At 36.8% G+C, this 21,349-nt stretch overlaps 1 protein-coding gene across 1 annotated transcript in view; it reads right to left on the bottom strand.

The window, feature by feature from the left end:
• Positions 1 to 21,349, bottom strand: part of LOC113735303 (uncharacterized) — a 41,720-nt gene that overhangs the window by 11,163 nt on the left and 9,208 nt on the right. Inside the window, exons 10-46 of the mRNA XM_072083258.1 lie at positions 21,081 to 21,281; positions 20,507 to 20,664; positions 20,108 to 20,266; positions 19,054 to 19,146; positions 18,546 to 18,897; positions 17,838 to 17,951; positions 16,515 to 16,610; positions 16,332 to 16,399; positions 15,277 to 15,397; positions 14,995 to 15,204; positions 14,650 to 14,877; positions 14,458 to 14,567; positions 14,171 to 14,267; positions 13,013 to 13,111; positions 12,779 to 12,919; positions 12,593 to 12,661; positions 11,613 to 12,017; positions 11,191 to 11,517; positions 10,842 to 10,973; positions 10,623 to 10,736; positions 9,990 to 10,174; positions 9,484 to 9,592; positions 9,263 to 9,406; positions 8,500 to 8,775; positions 7,708 to 8,325; positions 6,628 to 6,849; positions 4,925 to 5,028; positions 4,237 to 4,532; positions 3,997 to 4,081; positions 2,340 to 3,047; positions 1,930 to 2,248; positions 1,631 to 1,789; positions 1,373 to 1,536; positions 1,109 to 1,289; positions 764 to 1,033; positions 466 to 672; positions 296 to 350 (exon numbers count right to left, since the gene is read on the bottom strand). Of these exons, the coding sequence (XP_071939359.1) occupies positions 296 to 350; positions 466 to 672; positions 764 to 1,033; positions 1,109 to 1,289; positions 1,373 to 1,536; positions 1,631 to 1,789; positions 1,930 to 2,248; positions 2,340 to 3,047; positions 3,997 to 4,081; positions 4,237 to 4,532; positions 4,925 to 5,028; positions 6,628 to 6,849; positions 7,708 to 8,325; positions 8,500 to 8,775; positions 9,263 to 9,406; positions 9,484 to 9,592; positions 9,990 to 10,174; positions 10,623 to 10,736; positions 10,842 to 10,973; positions 11,191 to 11,517; positions 11,613 to 12,017; positions 12,593 to 12,661; positions 12,779 to 12,919; positions 13,013 to 13,111; positions 14,171 to 14,267; positions 14,458 to 14,567; positions 14,650 to 14,877; positions 14,995 to 15,204; positions 15,277 to 15,397; positions 16,332 to 16,399; positions 16,515 to 16,610; positions 17,838 to 17,951; positions 18,546 to 18,897; positions 19,054 to 19,146; positions 20,108 to 20,266; positions 20,507 to 20,664; positions 21,081 to 21,281 (7,396 nt within the window). The remainder of the gene's footprint in view (positions 1 to 295; positions 351 to 465; positions 673 to 763; positions 1,034 to 1,108; positions 1,290 to 1,372; positions 1,537 to 1,630; positions 1,790 to 1,929; positions 2,249 to 2,339; positions 3,048 to 3,996; positions 4,082 to 4,236; positions 4,533 to 4,924; positions 5,029 to 6,627; positions 6,850 to 7,707; positions 8,326 to 8,499; positions 8,776 to 9,262; positions 9,407 to 9,483; positions 9,593 to 9,989; positions 10,175 to 10,622; positions 10,737 to 10,841; positions 10,974 to 11,190; positions 11,518 to 11,612; positions 12,018 to 12,592; positions 12,662 to 12,778; positions 12,920 to 13,012; positions 13,112 to 14,170; positions 14,268 to 14,457; positions 14,568 to 14,649; positions 14,878 to 14,994; positions 15,205 to 15,276; positions 15,398 to 16,331; positions 16,400 to 16,514; positions 16,611 to 17,837; positions 17,952 to 18,545; positions 18,898 to 19,053; positions 19,147 to 20,107; positions 20,267 to 20,506; positions 20,665 to 21,080; positions 21,282 to 21,349) is intronic.

The following is a 21,349-nucleotide window of genomic DNA, read 5'->3' as shown; positions in this document are numbered from 1 at the left end:
AAACATTAGGGATAATAGCATGTCTTTCTCCGTTTAGAATACAGAAGCACCAAATATTTGTTTATTCAGCGCAACTTGGGCTGCTAAAAACCAACATATATGATCAACTTCAACTCTTTAGATCATCTAAGGCATAAACACCAGAACAAGAAGCGAGTCACATGTTCAGGTAATCATTTCGTTTAATGGGTACTATAAACAAGTTTTCAATTAATCAAAAATGAAACTTAAAGTAAAATGCAATATTTAGTAACATCACTACGAAGTCTAATCTAACATGGCAAACATCAGGCACCTTTTCCAGCCTTTGCTGCAAGGTTCGTCACCTCCATTTCCAACTTAGCCAACCCCTGGGAGAAATGCAAATAATGTCAGAAAAAAAAATCATGGTCTCTCTCTCTCTCTCTCTCTCTCTATATATATATATATATATATAAGTCAAATCTAATAAGCTACAGTGAACACCTTCCGAGGAACTTCAAAAATAAAGAGCTCATTCCATTTAGCAGTGCCTTCAACCACATCCTTCGATTTAACAATTGATGGCTTCACACATTTTGTTCTGGCACTCTGGGGAAAAAGCTTTTGCTGACTTAATTCCTGATTCTCTACAACCAGACGCAAAGCACAGAAGAAATTGTGGCTGTTTCCATCATCAACAACAGGCAAACCCTGTGAATGCCAGAATAATCACCCAAAATTGAAACAACCAGTAGAACTCAATCTCAGCTAGCTATTGAAAAAAGTTAGCAATGTTCAGAACCTTTGCTTCTACAATCTGCACAGCAACATAACGACGTGGTTCCCTTGACTCATCTGCAACATTTAATCTGTCGGAATACCTTGGAGGCGGAAGCCATACTGAGGTACAAGAATCATGAAGTAATAATTCAACTGTATCAAAATCTTGCTCAACTCTTTTGATAAAAACATCACGCCCAAGTTTATTTTCTATTGTCACAGTCTGGAAATCATCCTCATCCAGTGCTGAGAAAGTTGCATCATCACCATGTCCATCATGAAGACTAGCTTCCTGCAAGACCGAATAACCTAGTAAGCAACCTATAATAAAATGAAGCAACCATGGAGATTTAGAGATAACATTAACCTCAATTCGTTTCACTGATTTCTCTTCTAGTTCTCTCTGTTTTCTCCATGAAGTGATGGTTTGCACAAATGTCTCAAGATTTGCTGCACTAAGATTGATATTTAGAACACTGGTAGCAGCAAGGCGCATTCTGTTGCCTATTCTTGATGGCAAATTTAAATTTGTCTCATAGGTTTCAAACCTGACAAAAAGCAAACAATGATGTTTATACAAAAATTATAAATTGCAAAAAGCTTTGACAGGGAAAAAAGGTTGTAACAATACTTAAATATTCCTTCAAAAGGCTCGACAAGTGGCTCCCACGCTTCTAATTGTGTGTTAAAAGTTGAAGCCGCTATTGAAGCAATCAGGACAGCATTCATCGCTTCTAACCGCCCATGCGTTGCAAGCTTGAGATTAGTGACTGTTGCATCAAAAAGTGGTGTCATCTGGAAATGACAAAATTAAACTACCTTATTAGCAGATGCACAAAAAGAAAAAGAAAAAAAGGAAATCTGATACTATTTCCCAGGTGGCACGAACCATTCCACATAAGCTGTCCAGAACTGTCAGAGAGAAGTATCTTATTTTCATCTCAGCTGTTATGTTCTCCCTTGTCTTTGGCTTCACGGCATCCCCAATGGCAAATGCCAATCGACTTGATGGTTTTTTCAGATCGGAGCGGGCAAGGAAAGTGCATGCCTAAATAAATAAGTTAGAGTCCAAATGATAAAGGGAGATTTTATAATTTGCATGTCTGTGCAAATCAGGATAAAATCTTGAAATGAAACAGTCAGAATCCAGGCATAGAGACAAATGGACACCAGCATACCAATCCTAACCTGATTTTCAACTTTCCAAATGCTCCAGCACTGGGATGCCTTTGAGCTCGAATATTTTGTTATTGGCATCTCAAGTACATTGGTTTGGCTAACAAGATCCAACCTCGGGCAGCAAAACAATTGTAAATTTGGAGCTTCATCATTTTGTGTTACAATGCAACCCAAAGAAGCATAACCAGGAGGAGCAATTGGGTACCAGAAGAACACTTCATCAAGACCTTTCATTCCAATATGAGCAACCTTGGTGAATTGTACAGGCTTTGAGGAAATCTCAGGATTGTCAGCCTTAAATATGATGCCTAAGGGAGGTGGTTCCAAGCTGAGAAGGAAACAAATATGCCATAAATAATGATACAGAACTGCTAGGGATAATCAAAGGTTAAAATGAATGCAGAAGACTGAATCCTAACCCTTCAGTAATGCAGTCACCCAATATAGCATAACCAGGACGTGGCATAGGCCGCCATATAGAGACCGGTCGGCGAAGATCACTACCTCTATCCCACCAGATTCTCTTGAAGTGGGGGGTTGACATGTAACAAGTTGTTGCTTTTGATATGGATCTGAGAATATCCCATCCAGATGAAGTTGTACCCTGAGTAGTTAAAAGCTCACGTGTATCCTCATGCTTAGCACCGAACTCTGATGCAACTTGACTAGAGGAAGAAGAATGATGACAAGAGAACCCACGAAGTAGATGATTAAGATCAAAACAATTGTTCAAAGGAGGATTGCAGGTGAATGGATGCGCATAAAATGACCCAAAAGCATTATCCAAACGCCAAATGCTAAAACCAGATGCATAGGAACCACAAGAGGCTGCACTGTATATGCATTCTGAATACATAGTCGACGTTACAAGATCAGATCGCAGGCAATGAACAATATGAGTAGGTGGTGGCTGCTTTCCTCCATGGGCAATGCACCCTAGAGCCAAATATCCTGGTGGAGCAATTGGTAGCCAAAGAGAACAATCATAATGATCATTTGCATGACCTTCTAAACCCGCTGATCCTTGAATACCAGAAAAGGTGCCCATAAGCTTGAAATCAAGAGGTTTTCGAACACGCCCATACATGCTGCTCACAGCCACAACAGTCTGTGAAGGAGGACTTGGCCTGAAAAGAAGTAACCACAATCTGAATATTAAAAAAGAGGTACATCTATATCCAAATCTTACTTAAACAGGTAACATCTACAGAAGACAAAGCAAACAGCAGTTCAATAACACAAGGGAACCCACCAAGGTTGACATGGTGAAACAATGGAGATTTCCCAGAAAAAAAAAATGCATCATGCATACCAAAGATGGTATTAGTGGAAAAGTTGACACTTCAAGACAGTTCACATACACCATCTGAAAGGATCCTGACTTGAAATTAAACAATTTATGGGATAATGCTGCAATGATGATGCTGACTGAATCAGCACCTCTCCATCTTAAGTAACTGCCATGAATGAAAGTACAAAAAATACAAGCCCAAAAGCAACCCAAGTGATATCTTCTACAAAACCATGTCAAGTCCATTCTTCATAAGTCACCACACCCAACAGCAACTGATAAAAAAAAAAGAGAGCTTCTCTCTTGAGAATCTTAAAGATTTTCATATTTGCAGTGCAACTGTACAATATGAAACCTATTTGCGTCTTAACAGGAAATAACCCTTCTCATACTTTTAATCATCATTATCACAGTCAAGTTGAAATTCAATATAAGACTTCTGTAGCTAAAGTGTTTCTGCTTTAAATCAAGAAGTCTTTATTAGATCCTGTCACTTAAAAATGACTTATGCCAACAAAGCTGCTGTTGGCTACCGAATCATTACTTACATCATACAGTTTAATAAGAAGATTTTTTGCAGTTAGCAAAAAATTGGACATACTCATCTACGTTTCTTTTTACTCAGGAAGTGTATAAGTTAAACTTATTTAATCATCCCAAGCAAGAGTAACAAGCCATTTCACCACTATTAACAGACAAAACCTAGCACAAACATGGCAGCAAAAAGTGCATATCAAATCAAGTATTTACATATTCTGTTCCAATCAAGAAGCTGTTCTGATTACCTTGATGTAACACAATCTCCCAATATAACATAGTTTGAAGGAGCTCGAGGCCTCCAAAAGGTGAGGTGGTTATGACGCCCAATTTCTGCTCACAGAAAAGGCAGTCAATCCTCCAACTTTTATGCACATAACAATATGGAAATAAGTCTTTTTCTTACTAGCAAACAAATGAAGAAAAAGATGGATTTTGGCGCGTAAACAACCTCAAAACAATAAGTTAATAGAAAACTCGAGAAAAACCTTTTGGAGACACCCAAATTCGATCAAAGTTGGTACAAGGAGACAGGGGATCTGCATTTCCAAATTGTAATGCTGCAGTTGCCTGACCTTGTAGGTTCAGTAAAAGGGACAGCACGCTTAACGAGAGATGAACACATATATCAGTGGATGTTACAGAAATATTCATCTTATCCTTGACAGATGTATATCCACCAGAAATATCAACTGGATCAAGTATGATAAGTCCCGAACCAGCCTCTAGACTAAGATCCTTCAGAAGCCCCCTAATCCATGTGTCACTCTCCTTTGATGCATACCTGTTGAGACAGTCAATCAATACCTTGGATAATCAAGTAGTTGGTATAGATTTCAGCTAAAATAAACCCGGAAAAGAGAAGGCCAAAACCAAATATTCCTGCAGGGAAACTACTCGTACATTTTGCGTTTGGAGTTACTGTTCAACTAATAAAGACACCCATAACTAGAAATTTCAGCACATTCAAGCATCAGAAAATAGAAAGCATTCTTGACTGCCACAAAGATTGCAATGAACAGTTAAAGTTTGGAAAGAAAGAAAATGCAAGAAATCTCCCATTTAGCTTAAGTTTCAAATTCAAGCTCATTGTAGAAGATTACAGCCACAATACTTCAGAAAAGGAAAAGCTAAAGTTAAATTAATTGAGTTGTATAAAATGCTATTAGGTCTTACATGAAGCTAATATCCATTTTTGCACGAAGAAGCTTTTCACCACGTGTAGAATCATCAACGGATGAGCTGCTACCGTCATAAAAGGTCAATTCAGGGGAAACAACCTGGGGAAAGCAAGAAGCAAATTGAGTGAAGTATTGAAACACAAGCAACAATACATAAGCTAAATGTCAAATGGAGATCCAACTTTTTGAGGAAGCAAATCCTGTGCTTTGCATATTTGTAATCATGATAGTGTAAATCCTGTTTTGAGCAACTGAAAACGGCGTTTATTGTGCAATACATACAATATTTAATGGACAAGCCCGAAGCTATAGACTGTCAATTCCTACTATAGCTAGGCTGCTTATATTTGACACACAAGACAATCTCAGGTTCACGAAGATGCTTAGACTTTGAAACACCTGGGGACCCCTTCATGCATTTCTAGATCCACCTTCAAACAACTCAACTAAAATCCACCATACTTTCAGCAAGTATTCAGCATTAGCATAGAAAACCTGACTCTTTGTTTAGGTTCATAGAAGTTTAATTTTCTTCAAATTCACAAGTTTCACCTGCCCCCGTTCAGTTTAGGGCAAAATACACTTTACCCCCCTGTGCTTAAGTGTTTTTTCACATAAACCCCCCGAATGGTTTCAAAAGCTATGCATATCCCCCTCATGGTTTGGATTAAAGTGTCAAAATGACAGAATTTGTATTCCATAACGAAGTCAACTAAAATGTCAAAAGTAATCCCTATGTAAAGTTGAAAATTATTTATTAACCATAGGGGGGGTATGTATATATTTTGTAGTAAAGCACTATACCATAAGGGAGTTATATGCTAAAAAGTGTATTTTGTCCTTCAGTTTATTCAGCTTTATTTGTGGTCACTCATTTCTTCACAGCCTACAACACGGATATTTTGTGGCTTTCTCCTTGGAGGAGCACTCTGGTGTATGCTAAATGAATCTGACCTCTTGATATACCATAACAATGCATCCTCCACAGCATATTCCTCAGTTCCTAACTCTCTAACTTTTTGGCCATTGTTTGTACACTTATTTCTTAGTTCCTAACTCTAGCTAAAACAGTTACCTCCCAGCAAAGAATCTATCAAAGAAGATGAACTCCACCTAATTCTCTCCGCTTATTACTAATTGCTCATTACAAAGTTCTGTTTGATGACAATAACAAGCTAACTTAGAAGAAAGACTTCAGAACAGGAGGAAATGAAAAATAAGAAAGCTTTGAGAAGTGCAAGTGGCATACTAGCTGCAAAAAGAAGAGCTAATCCAGTAACAATACTAATAAGTGTTCCTGTCCGCCTTGTAGATGTATATCTATGATACAGAACACAGAATATTCTCACATTCAACACCTGAAAAGCTCAGTTATACAATCCATTTGCAGATGATTTGGAACATGCAACAGTAAATGGAACACATTGCTCAAGGATAAGGCCCCAACAAAAATAAGATTTAATAATGCGAACTTTAGGATTTCCAAGGCAACATGATTGGAGTTTAGCCAACAGTAATATAGAAAATGGGAATAAAAGAACTTCAAGACCCTGCTTAGCGCATGTATCTAGAGAGGAGATTGAGTAGCTCAGCCTAGTCATCTCATAGCTGAGAAAACAGTCTTTAGCCAGCAATGGCGGAACATAGGTTTTTCTTAGTAGCCACTAACCCAAAAATCAATATAATCACAGCAAGTCAAATCAAACCAGAGATCCAGTCAAAACTTTGCAACTTGCATGATTCAGTTTGAAAAGAGTCAGAGGCATCAGAAGTATAACACAACTCTTCCCTGTGATCTGGATGTTTTCTGCAATTAGAAGACTTACTCTCCAGAAATATAACTTCCACACCATCCTCTTGGAACACTGTATAGCTGCTTTCATTACTCAAGTACGTGTGCTTGGTCAAGAGTGAACCATTCTGAAAAATAAGCAACATCAAATAAAGAAGTGATTTAAAAACACATGCAGCAGACAATGTTTTTCCAGGTGGACATATGAACTAATTTCAGCAAAATGTTAAAAACCAGAAGAAAGCTCAAGAAGGGATGGTTTGGAGAAAGAGGTTCAAAATTCTCTAAAACATGCAAGCCATGCAACAAATACTGAACAGTAGCTAGAATATCTCCGGAAATTCATATGCTCAAGAACACTGCACAGGAATACATCTAGAGAGCACACGCAATAAGAGGTTCCATCATCAAACCCCTATTAGGGTCTTCATAGACCGTGTTGCGAGAATTCTTAGATATTATGGAACTTCATTGCCAAAGATAGTAACTTCATCCAGGCGACTGCAAGCAGACAATTTATTACTCATCCATAGCCTGCTTTTATCTTCTTCCTCAATTCCCTTAACATGGAAGAGCCAAAATTTTGACAGCTAAATTAGAAAAATCTCGAGCATTAGAAATCAGTTAAGAGCAGCTAGAAATAGTTTCATTGTTAACCTTGAGGACGCTAAGAAAAGAACCAAGAGTTGAAAAAGAAAGTGAGAGGAAGATATCCAGACACGAGGGGACAATCACCAAATTACCAAATAACAAATCAGATATTTGACTCCTTTATAGAACCAAATATAACACTAGTCAAAGCTTAATTCAGTTAAAAGAAATATGTCGTCGAACAGAATTTTCTGCTTCAAAGTATAATGCCTATCTCCTGGTACACCTCAAATTTTACCCTTTTTGTGCATTTCGTAATGATTTATTATGTATATAAATAAACGACAAGCATGTTCTACTCATTCATGCACAATTATCAGAGCAAGTCTTGATACCTCGATTTTCACATTCATAAATCTCAACCTCTTGCCGCGTCCGATTACAATTATGGGCCAATTTCCTGATGACTGAAATTCTTTGTTATCTTTGTCGTCGGAGAGACAGATAGTCTTTCCACAACCATCATATACATGTTCAGTAACACCAACAGCATCAGCTACTAACTGTCTGTTTGGGGATAAAATCACCATGTCATCTATCTGTTTGTAAAGCGGAGTCAGTAGGATTATGCTTTTGCTTTTAATAACTGGATCATTCTTGGGGTCCATCATCTCCTCCCTGCCAGTAAGCGTTCCCAAAGATGGCACAAAAAACTCACAAACAGCAAGAAGGAAATCTAAAACAACTAGAATACGAGGCTGTTGCACCCGAACAACAAATGATTGGGATGATAACCGCCATCGACAATCCATCACAAACATTGTTGAGGTGGGTACATCAGCTGTAGATTCAGATGACATCTGCTTCATAACATCAGTACAAGAACCAAGCATCAGGCGCATTTCAGGTTTCGTACTCGGGCGATTATCTATTATCGAAAACTTGGGAATGGTAATATAAAGGTCTGCTTCGGACAATGAAGTCATTCGGTATGATACCCAAAGACCTTCAAGCTGCAAGAACAGGGGATATATGCAGATAAATACTCCTTAAAGAGGATATGAATATGACAAACAAAGACATTCTTGATTATTAAAATGAATATGATAAATACTCCTAACCAAAATCCAACGGTCAACTCTTGAAGACTAGGCTTAAAAATGCATTCTATGGACAGAGGTACTCACAGCAACATGAGCCAGAGGTAATTCCTCAAGAAGTCCGTGGTAAACCTCCATTAGCGCATAGTCGACTTTTACAGCAATTATCGTAACTGTTCGTGACAAAATTACTTGACCATTCATGTTGACCTTATCTGCCAGCAATCTTATTGTATCTTTTGAAGCAGACTTGTGGCCTCGAAAGCTAGGAGGAAGTCTTGGTTGTTCATTTAAGTTCATATAGAAGCAATCAAGAATAACATTATATTCTTTATGAGACATCACGGCATGCAATGAACCAACCTGTTACCCAAATAGAAAGAATGAAAAAAGAAGAAGACAAAAGTAAGACATAAAGGAACTGTCAAATGCTGAAAGAGCATAAAATGTGAATGATCTAACTTCAGATTCATAGATTTGCCAAAGAAGTACTGTTCCATTTTCAAGCTATAATTAAACGATGAGATGGAAAATTTCACAATGCTCAGCCTCAAGTCAGCCAAGTTCCCATATCCCATTTCAATGTCCCAAACCCCAGAAGATCATAAGATCAAAGTCTGGCAAACAAAATAGCCCTCAGTGCAGTGTCCCATTGGAAACTAAGGTCTTCATGCTAAAGACCAATGCCATCAGTCAAGTAGGGTCTACAGCAGGCACCAAAATGCTTTAAAAGTTCCAAGTTTTAATTCCATGCATTGAAGGATAACACAATTTAAAGATGCTTGTACCAAAATAAAAGAAAACAAAGAAACTAAAGGTAACTAAATCAATGTTTAATAACACAATTTACCTTCACTTCCAAAGCAAATGTTGGGACTTTCCTAAAAACATCTCTCAAACTTCTCCGTACATAAACATGAATATCATTGCCCTCCCGTATCATTGGTAGGCCAATAGAACCATCAACTCCAATTGCCATGTTGATTCCTACAATCTGAAATATAGCAACCAAAATTCGTATTAGTACCTAAAACTTTGGTTTAAAATAAGAAAACGATGAAAATTAATTACCTCAGCATCAAGAATGTCCAGATGAACAGCTGAAGGATCTTTCTCGGGGCAACCATGCCAACTAAATTCGTTTTTGACTCGTAAATGGCCTAGATCAAGTTGCATGAAGCTGCATCAAAGAAATGCAATAAGTTCGTTCTTTCAAGATAAGTCAGCTATAATTCTTGCACTTATGCAAGTCATGAAACAAGCATGATGCAAATAGAAGGTCAGTAAATCATGTAGAAAGGTTGGCAAAATGGAAGAATGGGTTAGAAATTGAGAAATTGAGTCAAATAAAGCAGTGAGGCAGATATAGTACTCTATGTCCAAATGCTGGAAACAAGCCTTGTTTAGTATAAAGAATATATGCATATAAAATTTAAGATCCATAATTAAAACATAAGTTTCCTAAAGCTTAAGACATCATGTATATGGCAAACCCCCAAGAAAATGCAAGTCAGAGAATACATTGTGCACATAAAAGCACCCACTAAAAAATACCAAAATATTGAGCATGCACTAACTCTGTGCTTGTCGAATTTCTTGGGACTATTATGATTGGAGTGTCTAGCGAGAGATCCAGCTTAATGGCAGAAGCACCATCAATCTCATACTTCTGAATCAACCATTCAATACCTCCAACTTTATCAACAAGTTTGATTGCTTCCTCAGTATGTGGAGTGGCGAGCTCCATAAAGTAAGCAGTTATCTAAAGAAACACATGCAGCTCTTACTCAAAAATGTAATGCACAATTAATGGCAAAAGAATACAATGTAAAATAATTTAAGCAAAAGGAAGACAGATGTAGGTAGCTTTCATATCCAAAATGCTCTTGCATATCACCATATTATATCAGTAACAAAAATGCCTAGATGCTGTTATATCCTATAAAGCATAACAGAAATTTCTTATGGCCTATCTGACAAGGATAAACACACACACTTACAGATAGGAATATATAAAGAGAGGATATACACAATTGTACGCATAAGAGAGAGGGGATATGTTATCTTCATGCAATTGAGGAGCCATTGCAGAAGAAAGGAGGAGGCAGCCCACGTTCAAAAGACATCTATCCATCTATGAATCTAGGACATCATGCTTATTAAGCTAAAGAAGTAATCATGGAGCAGTACAAAAAAAAAATCAAACTAACCTCCTGAACAAATCTATAGAGGAAAACAATTCGAACTGCAGAAAGTCGGCCATGCAAGCTGTAGTCATATCCTTCATAATCATCATCTTCAGTACTGTAAGAACTAAACTTGAACTGAGACACACACATGCACGCATACAGAGAGGTTAATAAACAATAGACAATAAACTTCAAAGTTTTTAACTAATTCAGTACATATGAAATGGATTGGTAGGGTACCTGCACAAGGGATTCAGTACCCTGATTTCGTATATCACAGAGCCACCCCCAAAAGTTATTTGATCCAAGTGAGAGATCACGCAGCCTAAGGTTTCCTAGTGATCCTTCTACACTAGTAGAGCTTGGATGAACCTTAGTCCAGGCAAAACATGAAGAGCAATAAGCAGGTCATATTGCATAGCACAAAAAAAAAAAAAGAGAAATTAATCCATACTTTTCCTGAAAAAGATTGAATCGAGGATTGCCCGGTACAATAAGCCATCAAATGACATGAGAATAATCAATCCAGGGACTCTAGAACTAAATATAAATGTCAAAATTTACAACACAAATGGCATCAGTATCACACCTTGATATCCAACAAGAAACTTTCTTGCACAAACATAGCGAGCTGAGAGCCATCCTCATTGTTGAGAAATACAGTCACACTGTCAACATTCATATTCATATAAAACACAACCCGACCTTTCCCATAGCCCAGCAACCCTGTAACAAATGAATTCCCATATTCTTCGGTCTTCTCTTTCTTCACCGAAGATTCATCATCTGAAACATTTACCGCCTTTGAACCATTTGCCCCACTATTTGCTGAACTAATTTGAAAGCCAAAATTGATCAAAGCAACAAGAGTAGGTCTGTTGCAATAAAATTCCAACTTGGACATCCTAATACTCATCTGCAAAGGTTTTTAACAAAAAATTAGCCAGCAAATGAAACAATTAATTTCCAAATGTTTACTACCACCATGTTTAAAAAAGATCATGCAATTACCTGTGTATCAATACCATCATAATTAGGAGAAGCAGGACTTCGTGTCAAGTATATAACAGAAACAAAGTCAGTGTCATCAGCACCCTCTGCCTCATAGAAAACATCACTGGCAACACTTTTTCCCTTCAACTTGTCTTTCTCATCAATATATGTTTCAGGAGAATCAGGCAAGAGCATGAATTCTGGCAAAGCATCTTTGAAGTTATCATCCTCTTCCATCATCAACTGCTCTCTCCTATCAGATTCCAACAAATCAAGGTTGTGGCCTGAATCTCGATCCCCAACAAAAGAGCGGGCTAGATACCGTGGACCAGAAGAGGAGGAGCCCTGGTGTTCATCCTTAATTTTCAATGAGTGCAGTTTCATCTTAACAGATAGGTCACCTATGCAACGTGATACACACACCTAAAAAGAGCAAAGCAACACATGTTGAAGATGGTAAATACCAACATCTCAATACTCAAGCAAATCAAACAATTGCAAGATGAACCAAAGCTGAATTAATCCCTGAAATAGTTATGCAATCTACAGATAAATATAGGATATTTATCATATATTCATCTACAGATAAATAGAGGATAAATATAACTGAGGGATAAATATAGGATACTTTGCAGCACATAAAATGCACAGAAGTGAGGATAAATATAGGATATTTTTCCTGCCAGACAGTCAAAAAGGAGAAGATAACTTTCATTCACTTTCCCATCTCTCCTCGCACCAAAACACTATGACAAATTTCTATTCTTATTTCATCAGCTACCATTTCTGCATGGAAAAGACGCATAGGAAAGAATAAAGATTCTTTAATCTGTGAGCCTAGAACATACCTATGAAAAACTAATCACTTGGACATCATACAAGAACATAATGTAAAGAAGAATATTATTCAAAATACTATTGAATATTCCAGACATAATGTAGAGAAGAATCTTATTCAAAATACCATTAAATATTCCAGTATACAACACGTAACACACCTTTCCCCCACCAGCAAGAACCTGAAGAATTATACTCTCCTCAGGTCTCCTGTTCATCTCATCTTCGGACTGCAAATTGGCAAGTAAATAGCAGAGACAAATTACACTAAGAGCTATCTAAATAACTGATAGGATTATCATAATGGAAATTCAACTGTAATTAGCATGGAAAAGCACAAGACCAACCTTGCCGTATAACGATAATTTTGTTTCTACCAATGTCCCGTTAACAACAAGGTCAACTGACTTCACATGAATGGCATGAGATTCAGCAAGCTCTGATGCATCATTACTTAATTCTCCAAATACATCTACAGATGAAGGAGCCTATCCCCGACGATTATGAAAATTAGTGTACAAAAACAATAATATACAGCATTTCAAGTTTGACTACCAAAACAAAATAATTTTGAATCATACAGAAGCTCGATATGTAGCCTGCACAAGTCCTCTCATCCAAGCTGCCTTCTCCTCCTCATCTCGAAACTCAATAATCAAACTGCTAAAAGACTCCAGAGCCTAAGGAGGTAGCATAAGATTGAGTTCATGACAAAAATCTCCATAAAAGAATGCAAAGGCATACACGTTAAAGGCATGGTTAAGAAACAAAGATCAAATTCAGACAAGTTCTAGCCAGAACCAATAATACAATTAAAACAAAAATTCAAGCCAGAATGAATATTTTGATTAAAACAACTAAAGGAAACCAGTATAAAATTCAAGGATTAGGAAAAAAATAAGTGCAAAACCCGCTGCATTAAAATGAAGCATGAGAAAACCTTAATATGCTGTCTTATATATCTGTTCATTATTATCAAATCAAAATCTGATGTCTGACAAAGAAACTTGGGACCAATTCAGCACAAAAAAGAGGCTCAATAGGAAGAATATACATCATTGAGCTATTTTAATAATTCTACTGCCAATCAACAATTGAGGGCATGGGAAATGGCTAGAACATATGTCTTGAACAACAAAGCTAAATAATAAGGTTTGTTTTCATCTAAACTTGTGATAATACAAAGCATACGGTAACTCTTCAAAATTTTCCACAGCACTAGTTTGTCGCACAATAGGTGAAATACTGGGCTTCAATGATCTATACCATCCTTTACTTTAAAGACTCTATGGCTGTGTTTGAATAGAGGGAATGTTGTGTGGGAAAGTGAAAGGCAGGAAAGCGAGGCAAAGGAAAACTAAAATTATTTTCCAGGCACATTTGGTTGCCCAAAAAAGTTTGAGAGAAAATGGGAACATAGTGATATGGTAGCAGGTATTCAAATGTTGTCTAACCAACTATTTTGCACAAAACACAATGCAGGAAAGTGGAGAGCAGTGCAGAAAAAATTGAAACTAACCAAAAATACATGAAGAAAAATATATTTAACTTTCCTTCACTTTGCCACACTATCCTAGCAAACAGACAAATGCCTAGATAATTTGCTGCCTTCCTGGATCCTCATATATGGTTCTAGCCTCATATCAAGGCCTTCAACTACTTAGATACTATAACAATAAGTCCAATAGCCAAAAAAAAAAATAGTCCACAACTTGATCATCAAAGTACACATTGCCTACCTTTTTAGCGTCAACACCTCTGACACAAACAGCAAGACAGCAAAGTGAACCACCAACATTGGCAGGAGGAACTTCAAATACTTGTTTACCAGCCATGCTGCAACACATCAACATATATTAAGTAATACTGAAGAAAGAACACCTACAGATCAAAACTAAAAATCTTTTCTTAACAGGCAACCAAAAGAGCATGACAAAAGAGTTTTATTTGGCACTCATATGTACACCAAAAATTGCTCAACTAAAAGGAGCAACAGGTTGAATACGAATGACAGTAATAAGTCAACCTCAAGCAGCGCTGGTAACTGTGGGATGTTTCAGACTCCAGAATGTAAAGATAAAAGCCAGATAACACAATAAAACAAGGTTCCCATGCTGCAACAGAATAGCCAATCCCCTGAAAGGAAAGAATATGATTAGTAGATTGAGATGAAGAGAAATATTCTAGTGCTGATTACATTCTCTAAGCAAACAATTACCCTCCAAACAAGTATTCGAGTATCTGTTGCAAGATCTGGAGGATTCCAGGGGGCAAACTCAGTCTGCAAACTATCAGTCACAAGTTGCTCGGAGGTTTCCATTGTTCCATAAAATATATTTACCAATTCCATAAGCCAGCAATATCTGGCAGGTGAAAAATGGATGCCAAGGCTTGGCATTTGAATGGAAACACGGGTTGACGGATGGCTTGGATGCGGTGCTTTAATCTTCATCAACATAACAAAATAAAAAACAAAAAACCAGTATAACGATAATCAATAACTAAAACATTAATCTTGATTGTTAAACACTTCAATGTAATGATACTCCTCTATCAAGCATACCTGATCAATAATAATAGCCATTCCACACCTATCAACTAAAGAATATATGCTATCTACATCTTGCAAACTAGGAGAAATTGAAGGCTGACATGCCAAACTGCAACTTTGACTATCCAAACCACAATCTGAAAAGAAAGCAGCAATGTCCCTGCCGGAAATGAAAAAACGAGAATATAGACTTTGGCCCTGATCATTGAACTGATCATCATCCTGCAAGTTTGACAAACAGGTTTAGCCAATAATATGCAGAGTCATGACAAGAATTAATAAAAATTTACATACCTTGGTGCGCAGTGTAAAATGACCAAAATCAAAAAGAAGATGGCAATCGCATTGAGAAGAAGCAGCAGTTCTAATGGGAATTCGTACTTTTGGAGCATCAAGATCAATATCAAGAGCAAATCTGAAAGACCGAAACAATAAGTCAGAAACGCAAGCTTCTCCTCAAAAAACAAAGCATGGATCAACAGTTTACAAGAAGAGCTAAACACCCCTGAAAGCTATTGGAACATTCCAAAGAATAACTGAAGCATAAAGGACTTTAGGAGCACAAGTAAAATTCATAAACAAACTGAGAAGCAGAGCCAACTTTCTCAATTTGTAAGTTAAAATAAGGAGGACGTAAAGCACCAACAAAAAGATACAAATCGACAGAGCAGACAGAATGGCAAAATCCACATATACCAAGTACAAATGGGATTTTTTTATAATTAAAAAGACCTGAAAAATAAAAATCAACTAAAAATGTTATGCTAAAGGACAGTACATCTAGCCTCTTCAACATCTGAATGTTTATTCTAAAAAGTCATACAAATTTATAACACAGTCGTTGAAGGAAGACCGTGAGGGAAGTGCGGCATTCAAACCATGGTTAAGACTGGCCAATTAATATGCAATGTTCTCCTCTTCTCCTTATGTACACTTAGGTAATTATCAGTCAAAAGAAAATTTACAAAGTAGGGATTGCAGAAATAAGTCTGGAACCTTTTAACACTCCAGACAAAGAATTAAAAACATAAAATTCGAGTCCCATCCAAACTAAGGAAAATTCGAATCATGTAGACATGGTATAGAAGAGAAACATTAGGCAGTGGACACCAAAATTGGAATCACTTCCCTCTCAACAAGAGCTATCAGGAAACCACACCATAAAAAGTACCATTCTCTCTCCAACTCAAGCACATGGGCTTTTGATTCAACACCAAGTGAGGTTGATTAGGTACCACTTAAAAACATTTTCAAATACTACAATTATTTTGTAGAGTCATAAAGAATCTTCTTATCTCTATAACCAAATCCAAATGTGAAAAAATTGAAGGAATATTCAATTGGCTAACCTGCTTTGCTCTTCTAACACCATTTGAAATTGCTCTTGAGCTCTACGAGTCACTTTCTCAATCTTATGCTGTCATAGATGATAAAGCATTTTTCATTATATCACAAGTTAACCAACAAGAAACTAGATCAGACTTTTTGACACAAAATGATAATTAAAACAAAAACAGGCACAAAATTGATACCTGCAATGCAGTTGCAGTTTCCAGTGCAACAGCAGGGCTAACAGCATTACTTCTCTTCAGAAAGTCCAGAAAGCGATTGTAACTTTCCATGAAAACCTATCAAATCGTTGACAATTCAGAATATTTGAGAAATTCAATCCAAAAGCAACAACAGGGAGCAACCAAAATGTTTGACTCTACATTATTGCAAAAAAATTGTTCCATTAGTTTATCTTCCAATTCAATGCAAAGGTAAGGTTACTTGCAAAGAAATCAATGCTTTCACTAGGATGATGAATCTTAACCAAATTAACCCTAGTGACTGCTATAAATAAGGTTCTTCTACAAGCCAGTATGGACATTGCTGTGTAAGTGTGCTAAATCTCCCATGTACCGAAAAACAGGGAATGAGTGGAATTATGGGTATGCTAATAGGAATCGTGTTGATAACTTGTTAACCTGTCTTCTCAGTTGACTCTTGAAGTGTCCCTATCTTACATGAAAAAAATTTCAGAAAAGGCATGGCATTGGAAGAAGCTCTCAAATCCTAAGTTCCTGTTATCTGTTTCAGAGTCCATCCATAGATCTGTAAAAGTTGAATGGATTGAGCATTCCAATAAAATAAAAAAAAAGAATCCTCCACAAAATCTCCCTACCCAAAATCCTAACCCCACCCCCCAAAAAAATCAAAGGGTCCAATGTTTTCACGTCCTCCAGATCACAATTTGTGAGACTGCAGCAAGAGAGCTTACTTTAGCACAAAGTTTTCATTCAATACTACTACTGTCACTGTGTGATTCCACTGAAATATCAATGAGTTTGTTTGGATAAGAATTTATTTGGATGATTTATTTGGGATATTTACTGTAGCACTTTTTGTGATGTGATGTGTGTGAGATAAAAAGGTGATTGGGAAGGTAAAAAGGTGATTGGAATTTGTGAGGCAAAATTTTTTTTTCCAAATTCTCTCTATCCAAACAAACTCAATGCATAACTTTCAGTTTGGCTGAAGAAACTCATGCTGCCAGATATCCTGCTGATTTGACTCTAGAAGGAAAAAAGGTTCAATAATACTTCCAAAAAGTAAAGAACCAAGTGCATGATAAAAGATAAATGTCCTTTACAATGACTTGCCACAATTACTGATAATATGGAAAGTAGTAGCAGCATCTACCAAACCAGGGAAAACATAAGCAGATCTTTCTTATGATACAGAAGGTTCCGTTTGCAATTGTATTGGCTTATTTTACACATCATTTATGGAAAGCAACAACAAACAGAGGACCTCCAAATAATAATAAAGATAAATGCTTTTACTTAATTCATGCTAACAAATCTGATTACCGTGACATGGCAGGGAGAAATTGTTGCCGAAAGCCTCCAGTCTAGATTTTCCCCCGTTGGTGAATAAACAAAACTACCAGCTAATGCATTCACCTTCTGCTCGCTGCAAACACTCTGAAACAAAAATTACTACATTAAAAAAAAAAATGCCCTGCTATGGATTGAAGTAAACCATCATTTCATGATACTGCCCCATCTGGACAGGTGAAAGGATCTCACAATACCCACCATCAAATAAAAAATTGTTTTATAATTTCCTAATGTTCCCCTAAAAATGTCCAATAAGCATTCAAGACAGTATTTCTTTGCAGATGGACTGGCAAACTAAGAGCCAACCTCATGGAATTTTCCTTAAAACAAAAGATCAAGGAACTCATTAAATGCAAAAACATACTAAGAGATAACTAGCTCCTTTCGAGAATTGTAGTTTCGCTATGAGTTTCAATCAAAAGTGCAATATAAACAACAGCAAAAATGAGAAGCGTCAAATTAATCAGAAGCAGTCAAAAGTCCGAGTTGAGCTAAAAACAACTAATCGGTATTAACCTACTATAAAACATCAAATAGTAACAGTGTAGGAAAAGGCAATTTACAGGATTTCCATATCTTGTTCCATTCTATTTCTTTACTGTCTAAACACTCGTTAATTTGCATAATGACTAGCTTAAATCGTGCCATAGTAAACAAAGCATTCTGCAAAAGGCAAACCTGGGCAAGAGAGCCTTCAGGAGCAGACAATCCATAGAACTTCAATGTCACATCACAGTGTGTGCTTCGATGCTTGAATTTGGTCGACACATGAAGATTCTCGAATCTACCACAAGCAATCTCAGTATCATCGATATTGATGATCCTAGCAGCAGCTCTAGTTATAGATACATCGACCAAGTATCTGATCATATTTTGCATTTCTTTTGCTGGATGTAAGGTCAAATCCTCATCTGATTGGAAGCTCAATAGGTTATTGATTGCCTGCCATTCTTCTTTAGTCAATCTTTCCTCCACTATCTGTGATCCCTCAGAAGTATTGTCTGCTGAGACATCTTCGGGAGGAGTTCGCCTGAGATTGAAAGAACTATTTAAACCCATTGAAAATGGACTAAGTGACAAATCTAAATATATTGTCAAGAAAAGGAAAAAAATTCAGAAAAATAAAGCAGCATATAAACAAGGGACACAAACATAAATAAATTCAAGAAAATAAACAATTACAAACCATCGAAAGGAAAACCAGCTTCTCTTCCTAAGCATCTTCTGTTCTGCTGCTTCCTTGGATTTTACAGATTCAACCTTAGCATGGGCAAGTAACCTAGAGGGACACATCCAATATACAGAAAAGTCATCACCCACGACTATAAACATGACAATACAAGATCAATTATATTTTCTTTTACAAGTTCATCATATGCATAGTAATTTATCTAGGGAAAAGAAGCTGTTGCACAGAAGTACCATCAAGTATACATCAACCGTATTCCCATTTGGAAAACTTCTGAAGATTTAATTGCATCAGGTATGACAGGTTCATATAAAGTCTGCTCTCAACAATCAAAAGAAAATTTTCTATTTGTCGTCCATTTAACTAGGGATAATAGAGCATTGTCACATCATGAAGCATCCAACACTATCATCTGAATAGCAGATATGATGCAAACTCAAAGAATTAGTAGGAGGCTGAGATCTACAATTATCAAGTTCAACTAAGGAAAGGGTAAATGAACACCACAGCAAGACATAACCTTAATAAATTTCTGTTTGCAACTTCTCTTCTCACTTCCATGGCCACTAAAAACTCCTGTTATGACATATGTACTAGTAACCAACCAATCATGTTCAAAAACTTTACAATTTCAGAAAGTCAAAATATACAGATTCCTCTGACTTCTGAAGTTTTGACACACAAACAGACCATTTAAAATAACTAAAACTCAATGGTAGGCCAGAATCAGCTAGTGATACAATATCAGATAGAGCAAAAGGCGCACATAGATTTGATCTTAAACAGGGCAAAACTCTCTTGATAGATCAGAACAGCAAAATCATATCTTCTTTATTTTTTTGAACAAGAAGCAGAATTTGTGCGCACACACTTCACCATAATAAGAATACCCCACCACTTAAATGTAGGTAAAACAAAGAACAACTCACAACAACTTAGTTGAGGAATAATCAACTAGTTTGAGAACACATTCCATAAGCACAACCCCATCAATGTAAAAGAATTAACTCAAGAGAAGATTGGGGTGGGCGACGTGGGAAGCTCTCTATACCTCCACAAAAGGATAACTTTGGGATCTAGATCTTTCTCGATATTTCTGATAGCAGAGTTGTCAATATTTGAAGACCGTTGTAATGAAGTAGCATATAACAGCACATAACGTCGACGAAGATTGCACAGGCACTTAATCTGGCCCCATGAAAGTCGGTAACTGAAATATCAAGGAGAATGCGTTAATCAAACTAATTTATAGAATAATACTAGTATAAAACTTTAGATAAGAGTATAAACCAACTGCATAAATGACCACAATTCTTAAGATACATAATTTAGGGACTGAAGTCCGTATTCAATTAAATAGGAAAAACCTTGTGTAAAAGGAGCAAGAGGAAAATCATGTATAAACTAACATATTTAGCAACATTGCACTACTGTTCAATATATGAGTTACCACATCTTCTTCTGCTGTAATCCAGCCTGAGCAGCATATCGCCACCATAATGTTGCATTGTCTGAAACTGGAACCATTGGTCTTAAATGAGAGATGTCAACATATGTCTTATATCTTGAAATCACCTCCATAAGTCTTATCCAGTCATGATATTGAGCCTACAAGGAAAGTTCATTACATTCATTGTTGCAAAATGGAGGAGACAATTTTTAAAAAATGAAAAAACAATAATGACTAAAAAAATACTTTCTTTGTTAAGAAAAAGAGGAAGAGGACGGGAGAAAGGAAAAATTTTGGAAGAGTTACAAATAATGAGCTCCAAACAGAAAAAAAACAATGATCAGATGGTCTTGGCCAGCAATCATACACAATTTTCATTCAGACAGACAATTTTTCAAGCCAGTTTTGGAGGCAGAATTAAAAATTTCTCGTACTGAGCTTTGGTTGTGGAGGTGTTCTCTTTTTTTCTTTTGGGGGTGGAATTCATAGGAGACAGAGAATAAGAGAGATGCAAGATGCAATACGCAAGTCGGTATAAACTAATAGAATAATGCAGCAAACCACAGCATATAACCTCTGTAATCGCCAAGGAGACATCAGGGACAATAAGAGAAGCCTTCTCAAACGGAATATTTGGATCATTTCTTTCTTGATTCCCAAGACGGTGATACTTCAGCACACCATTGATGGGAGACACTAAGAAGTTGCGATCTTGTGACCATGCAGACACCAAAGAATTGCCATTTGGAAGCTCATTGATACCATCTTCAAAGATCTAAAATAGACAAAGTCAGTATAAGGAAAAATATAATAAAAGGAAACAGGAGAAAGCATGCATCAAGA

The sequence above is a fragment of the Coffea arabica genome, chromosome 3c (assembly GCF_036785885.1).
Source record: "Coffea arabica cultivar ET-39 chromosome 3c, Coffea Arabica ET-39 HiFi, whole genome shotgun sequence".
In the NCBI taxonomy this organism is placed as follows: Eukaryota; Viridiplantae; Streptophyta; class Magnoliopsida; order Gentianales; family Rubiaceae; genus Coffea; species Coffea arabica.
This window is presented reverse-complemented; position numbering and strand designations above follow the sequence as displayed.